This window comes from Astyanax mexicanus, chromosome 3, assembly GCF_023375975.1.
Source record: "Astyanax mexicanus isolate ESR-SI-001 chromosome 3, AstMex3_surface, whole genome shotgun sequence".
NCBI classification, from domain to species: Eukaryota; Metazoa; Chordata; class Actinopteri; order Characiformes; family Acestrorhamphidae; genus Astyanax; species Astyanax mexicanus.
This window is the reverse complement of record NC_064410.1, coordinates 48,758,602-48,775,696: the sequence shown is the minus strand read 5'-3', so window position 1 is coordinate 48,775,696 and position 17,095 is coordinate 48,758,602. Positions and strand designations below refer to the sequence as shown.

The 17,095-nt window shown below is 38.1% G+C and overlaps 1 protein-coding gene and 1 long non-coding RNA gene across 2 annotated transcripts; both read right to left on the bottom strand.

The window, feature by feature from the left end:
• Positions 1 to 1,194: 1,194 nt before the first annotated feature.
• casd1 (CAS1 domain containing 1) lies at positions 1,195 to 14,397 on the bottom strand. Its single transcript, XM_007259808.4, has 18 exons — positions 14,193 to 14,397; positions 11,880 to 11,976; positions 11,670 to 11,790; positions 10,334 to 10,378; positions 10,177 to 10,239; positions 10,029 to 10,073; positions 9,514 to 9,637; positions 9,215 to 9,429; positions 8,697 to 9,119; positions 7,923 to 8,012; positions 7,693 to 7,812; positions 5,520 to 5,676; positions 5,351 to 5,430; positions 5,042 to 5,143; positions 4,729 to 4,869; positions 4,573 to 4,650; positions 3,566 to 3,658; positions 1,195 to 3,472 (listed from the first exon to the last, which is right to left on the bottom strand). The coding sequence occupies exons 1-18, from the start codon at positions 14,323 to 14,325 to the stop codon at positions 3,209 to 3,211; spliced, it is 2,391 nt and encodes a 796-aa protein (XP_007259870.2). The 5' UTR covers positions 14,326 to 14,397; the 3' UTR covers positions 1,195 to 3,208.
• A 591-nt stretch (positions 14,398 to 14,988) lies between these two features.
• LOC125799412 (uncharacterized) lies at positions 14,989 to 16,688 on the bottom strand. Its single transcript, XR_007438310.1, has 3 exons — positions 16,382 to 16,688; positions 15,645 to 16,065; positions 14,989 to 15,275 (listed from the first exon to the last, which is right to left on the bottom strand). It is a non-coding gene; the product is annotated as an uncharacterized LOC125799412 (long non-coding RNA).
• Positions 16,689 to 17,095: the final 407 nt, after the last annotated feature.

Sequence of the window (17,095 nt, the reverse complement as noted above, 5' to 3'; positions counted from 1 at the left end):
GTCCCTGTGAACGTTACATTTTCATTGTTGTTGTTTTTTTTTAAGTATTGAAAATATCAACGTCCACATTGAAATACAACAAAAAAAACGCAGTCAGCTCAGTACATAGCGATCATCTGCCAGTTTTTTTTTTTTCATGGTGAATAGACCAACAAAAATACTCCAAATTTACTTACATTTTACTAAGAAAAGTAATTCATATAAAAATAAATAAATAAGGCTGAATAATCACCTTTTTCTGTGCTGCTTGACCCGGTGCTACAATTCTGGTCACTATAACCAAACATAATTTAGGCAAACAAAACAGCTTATAAATTAAGACCAGAATAATGTAGACATCATACACATAATATATCAAACAGCACCACTTACTCTAATTATAACTTAGTAGTAAGTTATATTTTTATTAATAGTAATATATATATATATATTTTCTCTATATATTTTTATATATATATCTCACTCAATGTTTCTAGAGCCTGCTAAAGTAGATAAACAAGAGGACTCATTTTTATTTAATTTATCTCACTCACATTTAGCTGTAACAACTAATCAATTAAAATAATAATTAAAATAGTCAAATAATTTAATAATCGATTAGTTGGGTTTATGGTGAGTCGCAAGCAGTGATGGGAATAACGGTGTTGAAATAAACGGCGTTAATAATGCCGTTACTTTCTGACTGTCACTGTAACGCCGTTACCATTTCCGACACCCAGTTACTGCACGTTACTTCGCGCATACAGACAAAGACGCAAGTGTGTGAGTCACAAGGGAGGGGAGGATGAGATAATCGCAATGATTGTTGTCTTTGTTGTCGCACACTCTATTCATCTGGCTTATGAAACACGCTCTGAGAACGTGGGGGATGGGGGGTTACGGGGGCGAGTAACACAAAAGTAATGCAATAGTTACTTTTACTGGTAACTAGTTACTTTTATAGTGAAGTAACTCAATTACTTTTTTGGAGAAGTAACTAGTAACTATAACTAATTACTTTTTCAAAGTAACATGCCCAACACTGGGCGCAAGTGCTGTTTGGTGTGAGAAACCCAGGCCGAGACTAGCAGTCCCAAGTCACTATATTAATGTCTTCAGAGATATTCAGATACATCATACATCATAGAGTCTGGAAATAGGACTTAAGTGAAATAATACAAACCTGCTAATAAAAATACAGTTCTTCTGTATAAGTTCAGGGAGTTGCTTTTTTTTATACCAATAATGACTGCACAACCAAGAGAACTCATTTCTTAATTGACAGACAAGATAGGTTTCACATTTCAGGACAAAACAAATATATTTACATTGGGTCTATGTCGAGGCATGAGGGTATGATTTTCTTTCTTCTTATTTTTTTAAAATAAGACCAAATAAACTATACAAAAAGAATTGATTTATACACACATACAGAAAATCTTAAAAAAATAAAATCCAAACATTTACAGAAGGATACATGAATGTTGGTTCAGTATAGCAGTGAAGTGGATTGAATTCATTGCATCTAATTAAAATTGACGTTTGCATTAAGCAAAATCATCTACTTTAGAAAATCAAACACTTATTTCTACAGAAGATCATGTTTGCTTTTAGCAAAGTTTACCCAACTAAAAAAAATCCAGTTGGTCATCCAGAGAAACCACACGCCATGCTGGTTATGAGCTAGTTAACGAGCTAGCCTACCAACATAATGTGTTTTTCCTGGATGACCAGCTAGCTGCTCTTGTGCAGTGTTCAAAAATACAAATGTATACAACACATTATAGACCTCACAAAAGCTGTTTTTACAGAGACCTTACTGGGGGAGGCATATTTTTACAGAAATAAATTCAGTGCAGCTTTAAAGCAGAAAGGTTTAAACTTATCTTGCACAATGCAACAACAGACAGCAAATAAAGATATGTACAATGTTAGACTGCTTTGTTCAGCTTGTTATACTAAGCTGGATTTTTTTTTACAGGGTGTTTTTTCACACCCTCTCATCATTACAACTGTTTATCACAGTTAGGATGTTCGTAATACAACAGAGCATTTTGATAAACTGAGCCCTGAAAGCTAAAAGCTGCAAAACATACAAAAGTTTTTTGTTAACAAAAAAGCTACACATCAGTATCAGCAAAGCAATCGTCAAGCTTAAAACCTTTTGACCTTTCTTAAGGAAATAAAAGGCATCATCAACAGAAACCTTTCCTTGCATTATACGACAACCTTCACAACTTTCATAGCACTGGGGTTAGAGCACAGCAGTAGATCCAAGTTTCTTGGTTATAGAATTTTCAGTTTTGGAAAAGAGTGTTAGAATAAATAGCATCTAAATAATAAAGACTGTTCTTCTGGTCTTGAGATACATATGCAGTCTTTCAGAAGTTCATGCAGTGACCTCTTCACTGTCCTTGTTTTGACAGCTATAAAAGTGTCCTGTATTTGTTGATAGTTCTGGAGAATTGAGGACCGTTGAAAGCCTGTATTAAATGTTACAAACACTAAAAAGCATTTACTATAGTGGTTATTTTTTTTACTAAAATAAGCTGGTTAGTGAGTTAACTGGAGGTTGCCAAAGCAGTTGGCTTATGCTGAATTGTCTACTGCAGAAGATGAAAAATGAAAGTCTGTTCATATTTCAGTTACATCAGTCATGGGTACAAAAAAGAAATAATAAAAAAAAGAAAAATAAATCAAGACACAAAAGTGACACAAATACATCCATGTACAAAGTAAACATAATTTAAATCATTAAATACTGTACACACACTGCAAACAAGTACTACAAGACATGGACGGAGAACAGGTGGCTTACATTTTATAAATGTCAGCGTCAGTCTTAGTTCTTTTTCAGTCAAAATGTATGTCAGTACAGTACATTCAGTCAGTATGTATAGCGTGACACAATGTGGTAAATGTCTTCATGGCCACCACACACACACGTCCTATATAAAACTGTTCATTGTAAACAAAGTTTTATAACGTTTTATATATATGTCCTTACTGCATTGTGCCCCTGGCCTCTGCTTTGGGCCATTCCTCCAACTGTTAACTCTCTCGGAGTGTGAATTCATTATTACATCATACTGCCCTCAACAAGCCTGAAGAAAGAGTCCTGGAAGATTCCTGAAGCTCAAAGATTCCTGACGTGTCCTCCTCCAGTTACTCAGCTCATTCACGGCTTGTTCTTTCATGCAGCTAGGTAGGCGGTGGTCCCCCAGCTCATTCAGTAGCCAGCTTGCCCATTCACAGACAGAACTAGCACAAGCCCCAGGAAAACCCCTGCAGCCAATAGCCTCTTCATCAGAGCTGTACTGTCTTTAGGAATGGCTACCTGGGCCAGGTCATTGGTGATTTGAGAGATTTCATGAGCCACACACACAAAGATGAAGGTGCTGATGATGATGTTGAGAGAAGGGTACCCAGGAATCAGGACCAGGATGCCCTTGGTGTCTGCCGCCAGCCATATATGGTACTGACAGATAAAGAGCTGCAGGGGAAAAAACAAAACACAAATTTTACATAAGCCACAAAATTTGATAGAAAATTATTTCTAGTGCCTATACAAAAATAATGACCTTACCTCTAGCGAGATTTTTCCAAACCACGCGAAAAAAGAGCTATACAAAGAACGGGCATAACCAGGAATGTTCCTGATTAGAACAAATGACAGAATCTGAAGGTAAAATGGAAAATAAAAAAACAGCCTTATTTCAAATGAATAAGCCAATTCAATAGCAAAGCATATTCAAGGCAGTGCTGCATACGTCGCTCCTGCTATACAGTCATGTCCAAAGACAAGGACAATTGATTTTAAATAATATACACCAATAATATTCTACCAAAATAAATCAGTATATCAGGTATAGAATTTAGGCTTGATCCTGACTTCATCATAACCATTATCTTTTGACATTTATTAAAGCATAAAGCTTTCCATTCTTTTTTTCAAAGACAAAAAAAAACAGGTCCGGAAAAAATTAAAAGACCACTTCAGCTTTTAAATCAGCATCTCTGATTTTGCTATTTATATGTATATGTTTGAGTAAAATGAACATTGTTGTTTTATTCTATAAACTATGGACAAACATTTCTCCCAAATTCCAAATAAAAATATTGTTATTTAGAGCATTTATTTGCAGAAAATGAGAAATGGTCAATTTAACAAGCAGCGCTTTCAGCTTTCAAAAAAAAAGAAAAGAAAAATTCATATTCATAAAGTTTTAAGAGTTCAGAAATCAATATTTGGTGGAATAATCCTGTTCTTTAATCACAGTGTTCTCTTCCACCAGTCTTACACACTGCTTTTGGATAACTTTATGCCTTTACTCCTGGTGCAAAAAATTCAAGCAGTGGTTGGATGGCTTGTGATCATCCATCTTCCTCTTGTTTATATTCCAGAGGATTTCAATTTGGTAAAATGAAAGAAACTCATCATTTTTAAGTGATCTCTTATTTTTTTCCAGAGCTGTAGTTCTTAGCTCTATAATAGCTCTTTGTGTCAGTCAACAGAGGAATGTATATTTACAGTCAGAGGCCCATGGTAAGAAGTGAATGATAATAGAACAGAACTAGAGGATGAGGACTTACCTGCACTACTGAAATGTAAGGATGCATCTCATTGCATTCAGTCTTATTTTTACAGCTACTGGCCCATACAGAGTATGTCTGCAGGAAGAAAAATAAAGTTACACATGTCAAATCTTTAAATCTTTTAGGAGAGAGAAACTCAAGCAGCTTACTTACTATAAAAGAGAAGACTGATATGAGGATCAGGCAATTGGAAATCCTGTTAGAGAACAGGGGCTCTCCTTTACCCTCTGACAGAATCTGGCATTTCTGCAATGCTAGGTAAATGAAGGCAAACAGCATCCCATTGATCACAGCCTACAAAAAAAATAGATAAATGAAAATCACATTAGTAAAACATCCTATACTTGGTTATGTAAATCAATATTTGAGTATATGAGCAAATCATTAGAGCAATATAAAATTTAACTGACACTTATAGGAAAATGGACAATTCTGCTGGCAAAATAACTTCTTAAAAATCACTTACAAATCTATCAAGCTTCCACCTGAACCACCACTCATGGATGCTTCCTTGCAGCTCAAAGAGCTTTGAAATAGGCCACGTGGAGAAAATACTCTCAAAGAATCCCTGAAGGAGGAATAGATGCAAATAATCAAGCTCAATACTTAAAACAGCCCATTGGATATTTTTCCAATTTTATTGCTTAATAAATCATGACCAATGTAATGTACATTCAAGTGTAAAAAATGTACAAATGTAAGCAGATTTCTACAAAGTAAATTCAGTGAATTAAAAATATATGATGTAAAATAAGTGATAATTATAAGAACCTACCTGGGAGTATGCAAAGGAGCAAATGAAAATAAGTAACGATAATAGTTTTAATAAAAGTGCCAGGTGCCAGAAACCACTACCTGCAACAAACAAAAACACAATTCTGTAAAATCTGCATGAAAAAAAACATCAATTCATGACTAACTGGATGCTTGATATAGGTCATTACCATTAGCTTGCATCTGCAGTATCTGTGGCCACATGGCCATTATGGCGTAGATGACCACAAACCAAAACGTAACCAGAGGCACAAAGTAGTAGAACTGGTATGGCCTGTCCATGACGAGGCAGAGCACCACCACTAGGAAATTGAGTCTGAAGAGAACCTAGAACAGAATAATTTCAATGTTACAGTGTTAAACATGTAACAATGTAACAGGTCAAAAACATGCTGTACAAAGTTACAGTGTATAGTAAAATGTAGGACATTTTTTATAGTCAAGGTGTAGTTCTAAAACTGAGCGATATGACCAAAATTGGTAATCAAATCATATACAGTACAAGTGACAAGTTGACACTAGGGCTGCCACGATTAGTCGACTAGTCACGATTATGTCGACTATTAAAATAGTCGACGACTAATTTAATAGTCGATTAGTCGTTTTTTTTTTTCTTTGTTTTTCTCTCCAAACTGCTGCGACTGCCTTTCTGTCCTGGACGCACATGCGCAGTAGTGGAAACCGGGGTAGGTAGTGGACGACATCTCAGGACATTATACAGACAGGCTCCGGTTTCATGGCTACCCCGCTACAGAACTCAAAAGTGTGGGATCACCAAGAAAATAAAAGTGAAACGCGTGCAATGCAATATCTGCAATGAAGAACTTGCCTTCCTCGGCAGCACAACCGCGATGCACGAGCACCTGAAAAGGAGGCATGTTGTGGCTGATTAAATGACGAAGAAGCTAAATTGCTATTTAGCTGCTAAAATTAGCGTAAACAGAGCGTTAACTTAGTACTTAACTTACTCATCTTGATAGCTTTAAAACAGAGGTCACTAATAGGCGGACCGCGATCCGGATCCAGACCCAGACGTTGTCACAAATGCCGTCCCAAACCGATAAACTACAGAGAAGGATTTCATTCTGACAGTGGCTTCTGTTTTCAGTGCTTTTCGGTGCAGTAAACTCACAGATCAGTCATGTGTGGTGTAAAATCACCAAACGCTCTCCTCTGCCAATCAGATCTGTGCAGACCGCTGCCCTGTGTACGGTAATGTACACAATATCTGGACAGAGAGGCATTTTTTATTAATATACTTTTTTTTCATAATAGTTCAAACAACCTCACGGTTGAGATGTTTCATAAATGCCAGTGCCTTATCCTTATTTTACACAGTTGTTTACACTTTATGCTAAACAGTAAAATAATTGTCTGTTACAACAAGCTGCATATTTCATTAAAGGTTTAATGAACTATGATTTTAATTGTTTTTATTTTTAGTTAGCATATAGCTGAAATCTAATGTTGGTTGTATAATAGCAGCTGCATTCTATTGTGATAAACTGTGTTTTATATTCAATTAACGTATGATCCGATTAGTCGACTAATCATAAAAAATAATCGGTGATTAGTCGACTATAAAAATAATCGTTTGTGGCAGCCCTAGTTGACACACTTTCTCATTCAATGTTTTTCTTTATTACACTGTAGATTCATATTAAAGACATGAAAACAATTAAGGGACATTTATAGAATTACATAGTAAAAAAAAGTGTTCGTCCTCCATAATCCTTTAATCTAAACCTAACTGAGATGGTGATTTGAGGTGATTTAGGATGAGCTGGAGCTTCACAGTGTGAAGAAAAAGCAGTAACTATAGTTCAGCACCTCCAGGAACTCCTTCAAGAGGCTGAGAAAACTATTCCAGGTGACTCTTACTCATGAAGACACTGAGATTAAAATACCAAGAGCGTGCAGATATGTGCTCAAAGCTAAATGTGGCTACTTAAAATAATATAAAATACATTCTGCTTTTTTTTTTTTTTTTTTTTTTTTTACTTTTTGTTCACACAAAAATTCTGCATGTGATCCTGTATAGCTTTAACATCTTTAATATTAAATAAAAATGTAATAAAACCATAAAAAGAAAGAAAACGTCTGACTGGTACTGAATATTTCTTAAATTCAGTTATTCAGTCAGGATATTGATATGGAGAAAAACTGAGAAGAATGCCCACCTTTGATGTCATTACCTTCACTTTTGAAAAATGAATTGCCAATTCATGTAATGTATGTTGCAGTGTCACAATTGTGTATTCAAATAATGTTTGTTATTAAAACATTTTCTATTGTAATATACTGTCCAGTCCGCTGTATTTATTAAATAAAAGGTGGAGATACCTGGCACACTCTGTATAGTCCAAAGTCCCCTTTTAACCAGAAGAAGGAGAAGTGGCCATATCCTGTCTGGAAGAGATAAGCTGCCACTAGGACCCGTATATGCATGTAGACAGGTATAAACTGTGGGAAAGAGAAAAACAGGGCGAGCTGAGATGATGTGGCAACAGTGCAACACAAGTGTTAGCATACACAATATTATCTGTGCTAATATTCATATTCACAGAACTTACAGCACTGGCTCCAGATATATGATAGATGAGGATGACCAGCTGCATCCAGCCCTTCCATTCATCTGTCTGCTCCCTGTTCAGCAGTTTGGTCTGAAAAGCATAACATAACATCACAACTGTCTTATATACAAACTGAAAGCTAGTTAACTTTATACACTTCCAAGGTTGCGGTTGTATCCAATGACTATAGAAAAGCATGAATAGCACAATGTCTTTAAAAAACGAAGCCACCACAGGCTGTTTTAATGACAGAATGGACAATTTTCCATCTCATTTTTCTTCTCTGAACTCCCTGTCAATTCCCAGTGTTTCATTTTGAGAGTTGTTCACTTATCTTTTACTTGTTACTGATTGTGTGATGATGAATCTCTCTGGGATAAAACTGGTTCTTAGTTGTTTTTTTTGTTTGCTTCAGCAGCAAACAGAGCTGAGCTCTGGTACTGTAATTGAATGAAAATGTAAATAGTTTTGCTCTAAAACACAAACTGTGCTTGTACTCTTGAAACATTACACTTTCTCAAAAAACGGGTAAAATCAGATTTGCTTCAGATCCTTTAGTCTAGGCTCAAATAAAGTGTTTTGGAACATTGGTCTGAAAAAAGGGGCAAAACTAGCCAACATGGAGGATCATTTTTCTTTATTTCTATAGAGTAGAAAGGGAATGAAACCACTGCATCCATGATTTTCTACAGTCACTTTTTGCACATTATCGGACAGACTTGATTAAGTGCTATATACTCCTGAAAGGAATCTGAAAACCTTAAGACTTCCTACCTCTTTGCTGTTCTCACTGTAGAAGATCCCCAAGACGAATATGTAGATGAGTGGAATGAAGAAGGTGGAGTGTGTGTAGAACTTCTGCTCTTTCATAAAAATGTCTGCTCGGTCACACAGATAGAAGTAGAGCATGATCAGACCCATCTTGCAGACTGACTGTGTAGCTGCCTTCAGGTTGAGCGGCACTGCAGCAGTGAGAGGCTTTTTCTCCTCGCCACTCTCCACATCAGATACAGGCTTGCTCTTAGTATGTCTGCTGTAGCCCAGCGCATGAAGGACCAGGAAGCAGACACCAGCTACTAAGAAGAGTCCAGAAGCCAGTTTCTGTAGAACACTCAGTGAAGGAACATTCTGACAGCAGGAGCCATCAATGGGCTTAAGGATTTTATTGCATATGGAGTTCATCAGGACCATGGCACCCTGGATGAAGAGAATAATAACAAGCCCAATTAGCTGTCAAATGAGACAATCTCCTGAAAGCATTTCATACGGCACAGTGTCTGCTAATGACCTACCACATTCCTCGTGCTCTCGGGAAGGTGCAGCCCATCCAGTGACAGAGTGATGGTTTCCATGGCAGCGTGTCGAGAGGCCTCTAGGAACTTCACCCTGCCCCTAGCGTTCCTCTTGCTGTTGTTAAGAGCACTGACGGCTGCAGCATTATACAGGTCTATCTGCTCGTTTGTGATCATCTTACGATTCTCACTCAGAATCTCTTCATACACAGGATCTAAAAACGAGAGGCAAACATAAATAAACCAGCACTGGCTCCTTGAGACAGATCTTTTATTGATAGTCTATATTTAAAACATACCTTGTAAAACCCAATAGACTTCACTATGCTCAGTTAGTTTCTCCAGTGGTCCTGCTATAGATGTGAGGTTTGCTTTGTACTGAAGGAGTGTTTCACTGCTGCCGCTGTGCAGTTTGATGGACCACTGTGTAAATACAATATACATCACAGCAGTGAGTTGTGGATACATTACAGCAGCACAGCAAACCTATTCTGTAATATTTAATTAGTAGTGTGAAATGGACCACAAATCTCGGATCAGACCACGGTTTACATTAGTGATTTTTTTATTGACACTGCCCGTTTGTATTAGTGACTTATTTTGACATCATATGTGCATTCATGTGTATTAGTAAAGTTTATTTTACTAATGGCCTGCTTGTGATGTGGTGAGTGGTTAAGCGGAGCGACTGCTTCTTGGGTGTGTTGTGTTTTATTCTTAAGTATTTACTTACAGTAAATATATGTTTTTGTGTGTGTGTTATCACACAAAGAAACATGTAAGGATTTAACATTTACTTAAGGTTCAGACTTACAGTGGCAGCACCGATGACAATGACATCTGGTTTGGTAGCAGGCCTCTGTATAAAAATTCAATAAAAATATAATTCTTAAATTACACAAGACACGTCCCAGAACCTAAATTAGACCTTGGCAAGTAGACAACAATATGTTTGCCTTTACCTCCGTCCAAGCTGTCACCTGATCTTTCATGGAATTATTCACTTCTGCATACCACAAGAAGTCCTATAAAATAACAGAAAAGAACATGTTTTATTGTGCCACTGTACCCACAACCTGTTACCAACAAATGGAAAAGAAGCTTGTAAAAACCACTCACCACATTCAGCAAGGACTCTCTATCTGTAAAGGGAATGTTTTCATGCTGGAAGAATCACAATAAGAAAGTGGGACAAGAAAAAAAAGATTTTAGAAACAATAAGTATAATTTTTGCACTCAAACAATAAAAACATGGAACATAATAACATAGCAATGTAAATGTACAGTTTCATTTTTTAAAGAACATTCCATATTGATGGTAAAGTTTTATTTAGTTTAGTTGATACAGTACTTTGGTCGTTACCTTTAATTACTGCTTGTCAGTTACTAGTTTGCGCAAGCTGCACTGAATAACTTCAATTATCTTGCTGATAAGTAAGTTGTGACAATCAGAAAATGTTTACTTCTATGCCATTTGGCCAAAAATAAATATATTTAAATAAATATTACAAAGTTAGGCTAAAGTTAACTGAAGGTGAACAAAGGTGAGCTAAAGTTAACTAAAGTGTAAATGGAACAGGAATAAAATATACAGTGACATTAATTTGTGTGTCAAGCTATATTATGTCAGCTCGTCACTACATCAGTGATAGCGCTCCAGCAAGTCCCCTCATAAAACACTGACACCTCAGTGATGGCACACCGGCTACTGACCACCTGATAACATATTTGTACAACGATAATGCCTTGGTGATATGACACTGGCTATTGGCCTCGTCCAAAACTCAGCCTTGGTAATAACACACAGGCTACTGTGCCACTGGACCCTTTACATCTAAAAGCAAGGGGAAAACCAACTATTTGATGAGGTGTAAACAAAAATCAAAAGTGACTCAAAAATACATCTGACAAAGGTCTCTAAGCATGTGCTTAAACGTTTTTAAATCAATCAAATGAAGAATGCTTCACATCTAAAAAATTTATATGGCACTATAATATACAGTCTACATCATGAGGCTATTGGGGCAAGGCTCAAGTCCTTTACCAGACAAGTTCACACACACAAATAGTTCATGAAAGATAATAGAGGCCACATATGCATATGTACCTTTTCGAAATAATATTATATATTAAGAATATTTCTGTCCCAAACTCCACACTGCAGAAATGCAACTGACAAGTTTTACCGCCACTGGTGATCACCAACTAGGCTTCCCTGGTTTTCTTGTTATAAATCAAAGACCATGATCCAAAAAAAAAAAAAAAAAAAAAAAAAAGTTAAACACAATATGGAACACTAATCACACATGCAAAATATATGGTCATATATGTCCTAGGAACCCTCTGGGTGCAAACAGAGAAATCACAATAAATAGGAACAAAACAGAAACAAAAACAAACAAACACTACTATAGCACTATTTACCACAGATGTCAGTTGGCAAATACAAACAAACCTTGTTCCCATCTTCTCTTATATCAGGGTTGATAATTTTGATGAAAGAATAGAAGAGCTGCCGGATTCTGGAGTCCCCAATAAATGCTATTCGTTTATTGTTGAGGCATGTTTTTGTTTCTCTGAAAATAATAATAAAAAAAATTAGATGCTACTTCTAACAGCCATATGTCTAAGCTTTGTATTACAGTATAACTGTGGGGTGACTTACATGCTTTTGTATTTGTGCATCATGCAGCCATATGGCTGCCACACACTGTCCCCTAAGAAACGTCCGCTGGATAGGAGCCAGTCACAGGTGTCCCTGCCTAAAAAACAGAATCTGTTATGAATATATAATAAATAAATATTTATTATTAGCATGCTATAAACTACCCTCCCAACTGCAAAGACACTTTATATACAAAAGTACTGAGATACCTCCATAATCATTGTTTCTTCTAAAATAAAGAATATAAAACTTTATTTCCTCTCCATGTAAGGCTTTCTACTAGTTTGTGGGACATTGTGGAGACTCTAGGGCACACCTGGTATTAAAATTTAAAACTTGTGTATGCATTTGCAGATCTGTAGCCATCGCTATGGTGTCCAGGGAGCAGTAAAGGGTTAAGGCCCTTGCTCAACAGTGGCAGCTTGCCAAGCACAGGTATTAAACCCACAACACTGTTATATAAGTAAACACTATGCCAGTGCCCATAAAATAACACATTATATTTACTAAAGCACCTGCTACAAAAACTCAATGTAGAATGTAGGTGCACTGAGTTACTTCTTGAGATAAAAGTAGCTGCTTTTAAAAGTGTACTTTTTGCTTTTACTGATCTGTTCCAACAAGTGTAACAACTCAAATGCTTTAATTAAATGTTTGAGGTTCCACCTAAATTATTCTAATACGATTTCTAGAACAAAATGATAAAAATGTTATGTAAAATATGATTAAGTTATGAAATTGTTTTTGTGTCATTTATGTTCCATCTCTAAGGTCTCCAATAGGCAGTTTCTTAGAGAGGAATTAAGCCTAATCTTGGATTATATAGGTTAGCTAGCATACAGTATTTTGGAATGTTTCCATTGTAGGAAAAATATTGTCTATGACTAGGCTCAATCCCTGTCTTAGAAACTGACACTAAATTATATTGTTTCTACATGGATACTTTAGGGCTTTATTTAAACGCCAAAGTTTGTACAGCATTAGTTCTTTGAAGGGACTTAAAACTGGTGTGTGCATTTGTAGATCTGTATCATAAATAGGTGCAACTTGAAGTAGCTGAATGCATAATTTGGAAGGACTATCCATAAATATTTGGCACCCTAAAACATCTAGTGCACTAGCAATTAAATTCAACAAAACAAGCAAACCACAGTGAATACACTTGTGTAAAAAGCACATACAAAATTTGGCCTCCACACTCCACACAGTAAACAAATAAATAAACGACTGTGAACATATGCATTCAGTGACATACAGATGTACCACACACAGAGTGATCTATTTAATTTATTTATTTTATTGTTGATGATTATGAAAACCCAAAAATCAATTTCTCAGAAAATATTAATATTATAGAAGACTAATTGGTACTTTTGGCAGTGCGGGCACTGTGCAAAGTCCTGCTGGAAAATGAAATCCACATCTCCATAAAAGTTGTCAGCAGAGGGGAAGCATGAAGTGCTGTAAGATTTTGTGGGAAAACACTGCACTGACTTTAGACTTGATACAAAACAGTAGATCAACACCAGCAGATGACATGACTCTCCAAACTTCCCACTAGACTTCAAAATACTTTTGACCTTAAAATATGAACAGTCATGTGCTCACAATAAGAAAAACACATGAATGAGCTGCTCACTGCATCTATCTTACTCTTACCTTACATATGTAATATAAGCAATAATAATTAGCAATTTAAAATACAAAACATAGCATTATTTGTTTATCTAATCACGTCTCATTATCTTAACTTTTCCCTGATACAGTAACAGTTAGGTTAGCTTAATCAAACATCCTGTTGGAAGCATTATCTAATGTGCTGCTTATTTTTTTGTATTTTTCATTCGAAATATAAAGAATGGTAGCACGGGTTGTCAAGCTAACACAACCCGTCGGAACACCGGATTCCGCATTTCACCCATTCCCACCTGCAACAGCTAACGTTATCTTATACAACCACTAGCTAAGCTAAGCTAGTTAGCTGACTAGCTAAACATTTCGACTCCACAAACTCCCTTCACATACTGAGCACAACTATCTATATTAGCTAACTAACTCAACTACTGATCTACATGGTGCAAGGTGCGCTATCTAAAGCTGGCAGTCCGCTTCGTGTACTATAGGTAGCTTAGTTAGCTTAGCTTAGTTAGCTAACTAGCCAGCTAGGTGACACCTGACTGCCTCGGAACAGCCGCCACACACAAACATACGGAGCTGCATTAGCGAGCATGCTAAGCTAACCAGCTAGCGCTAATGTTAGACTGAAAACACTGCAGCAGGGAACAGCTCGCCTCACCAAGCCCGTCTACCTACCTCCATAGTACCGAGAGGCGGAGTGGACAGCCGTGAGGACGAGTACAGCCAGCACAGAGAGTAATTTGGCATTTTTGATGCTGAAATAGTGATTTATCTCCCGTTTGCCTAGGCTATAGGCCAGGACCGCCATCTTGGCTCCTCCATGACAACAAGCAGATAGACGTGCTGCGGCGGAGCTGGCGGGGACTCCGCGGAGCGGCGCCTCTACGGGCTCAGCCCTCCGCCTCCGGGGGCGGAAGAGAGAGAGAGAGAGAGAGCGACAGAGTGACACTGGATACGGACTTTAGCTACTAAACTTTCCAGCACTGATACACATACTTATAATAATAATAATAATAATAATAATAATAATAATAATAAAATAATAATAATAATAATAATAATAATAATAATAATAATAATAAAAATAATAATTAAAGTTAATATTTACAAAAAAAAAATTTAAGCTAAACAGAGACCCTCAAAATAGGAAAATTGCATTTTATGGCTACTGTGAAAAGTTGTTAAAATGCAATCAGCTTAACTGCATTACTGTGCTTTTAGACTCTTTGCCCTGTTTTTCTGCTCTAGAAATGCGCACCATCTCCGCTTTTATACTCTTTTTGCCCCGTTTTTCTGCGCTAGAAATGCGCACTCTCTCCGCTTTTAGACTCTTTGGCCCGTTTTTCTGCTCTAGAAATGCGCACTCTCTCCGCTTTTAGACTCTTTGGCCCGTTTTTCTGCTCTAGAAATGAGCACTCTCTCCGCTTTTAGACTCTTTGGCCCGTTTTTCTGCGCTAGAAATGCGCACCCTCTCCGCTTTTATACTCTTTTGCCCCGTTTTTCTGCGCTAGAAATGCGCACCCTCTCCGCTTTTAGACTCTTTGGCCCGTTTTTCTGCGCTAGAAATGCGCAATCTCTCTGCTTTAAGACTCTTTGCCCCGTTTTTCTGCGCTAGAAATGCGCACTCTCTCCGCTTTTAGACTCTTTTGCACCGTTTTTCTGCGCTAGAAATGCACACTCTCTCCGCTTTTAGACTCTTTTGCCCCGTTTTTCTGCGCTAGAAATGCGCACCCTCTCCGCTTTTAGACTCTTTTGCCCCTTTTTCTGCGCTAGAAATGCGCACACTCTCCGCTTTTAGACTCTTTTGACCCGTTTTTCTGCGCTAGAAATGCGCACTCTCTCCGCTTTTAGACTCTTTTGCCCCGTTTTTCTGCGCTAGAAATGCGCACTCTCTCCACTTTTAGACTCTTTTGCCCCGTTTTTCTGCGCTAGAAATGCGCACCCTCTCCGCTTTTAGACTCTTTTTGCCCCGTTTTTCTGCTCCAGAAATGCGCACTCTCTCCGCTTTTACACTCTTTGGCCCGTTTTTCTGCGCTAGAAATGCGCACTCTCTCCGCTTTAAGACTCTTTGCCCCGTTTTTCTACGCTAGAAATGCACACTCTCTCCGCTTTTAGACTCTTTTGCACCGTTTTTCTGCGCTAGAAATGCACACTCTCTCCGCTTTTAGACTCTTTTGCCCCGTTTTTCTGCGCTAGAAATGCGCACCCTCTCCGCTTTTAGACTCTTTTGCCCCTTTTTCTGCGCTAGAAATGCGCACACTCTCCGCTTTTAGACTCTTTTGACCCGTTTTTCTGCGCTAGAAATGCGCACTCTCTCCGCTTTTAGACTCTTTGGCCCGTTTTTCTGCGCTAGAAATGCGCACTCTCTCTGCTTTAAGACTCTTTGCCCCGTTTTTCTGCGCTAGAAATGCGCACTCTCTCCGCTTTTAGACTCTTTTGCACCGTTTTTCTGCGCTAGAAATGCACACTCTCTCCGCTTTTAGACTCTTTTGCCCCGTTTTTCTGCGCTAGAAATGCGCACCCTCTCCGCTTTTAGACTCTTTTGCCCCTTTTTCTGCGCTAGAAATGCGCACACTCTCCGCTTTTAGACTCTTTTGCCCCGTTTTTCTGCGCTAGAAATGCGCACTCTCTCCACTTTTAGACTCTTTTGCCCCGTTTTTCTGCGCTAGAAATGCGCACCCTCTCCGCTTTTAGACTCTTTTTGCCCCGTTTTTCTGCTCCAGAAATGCGCACTCTCTCCGCTTTTAGACTCTTTGGCCCATTTTTCTGCGCTAGAAATGCGCAATCTCTCTGCTTTAAGACTCTTTGCCCCGTTTTTCTGCGCTAGAAATGCGCACTCTCTCCGCTTTTAGACTCTTTTGCACCGTTTTTCTGCGCTAGAAATGCACACTCTCTCCGCTTTTAGACTCTTTTGCCCCGTTTTTCTGCGCTAGAAATGCGCACCCTCTCCGCTTTTAGACTCTTTTGCCCCTTTTTCTGCGCTAGAAATGCGCACACTCTCCGCTTTTAGACTCTTTTGACCCGTTTTTCTGCGCTAGAAATGCGCACTCTCTCCGCTTTTAGACTCTTTTGACCCGTTTTTCTGCGCTAGAAATGCGCACTCTCTCCACTTTTAGACTCTTTTGCCCCGTTTTTCTGCGCTAGAAATGCGCACCCTCTCCGCTTTTAGACTCTTTTTGCCCTGTTTTTCTGCTCCAGAAATGCGCACTCTCTCCGCTTTTAGACTCTTTGGCCCATTTTTCTGCGCTAGAAATCTACACCATCTCCGCTTATAGACTCTTTTGCCCCGTTTTTCTGCGCTAGAAATGCGCACTCTCTCCGCTTTTAGACTCTTTTGCCCAGTTTTTCTGCACTAGAAATGCACACTCTCTCTGCTTTTAGACTCTTTTGCCCTGTTTCTGACACCTAGCGTTCAAACTTTGAATCTCACACTATATAAACCTGTTTAATAGCGGGCCAACTTTCATTCTATTTCTAAAATACCTCGCGGGCCGCTCCAAAAAATGGAAACGGGCCGTAGTTTGGACACCCCTGGTCTAGAAGCAGCACTGATTCGTGTCACAATAAAACTGCAGTTG

Coding starts and splice junctions, on each gene's coding strand:
- casd1 (XM_007259808.4), bottom strand. CDS start 14,325: ATGGCGGTCCTGGCCTATAGCCTAGGCAAACGGGAGATAAATCACTAT. Junction 10,074..10,176: donor AGGTGACAGCTTGGACGGAG/GTAAAGGCAAAC, acceptor ATTTTTATACAG/AGGCCTGCTACCAAACCAGA. Junction 8,013..8,696: donor ACAGTGAGAACAGCAAAGAG/GTAGGAAGTCTT, acceptor TATGCTTTTCAG/ACCAAACTGCTGAACAGGGA.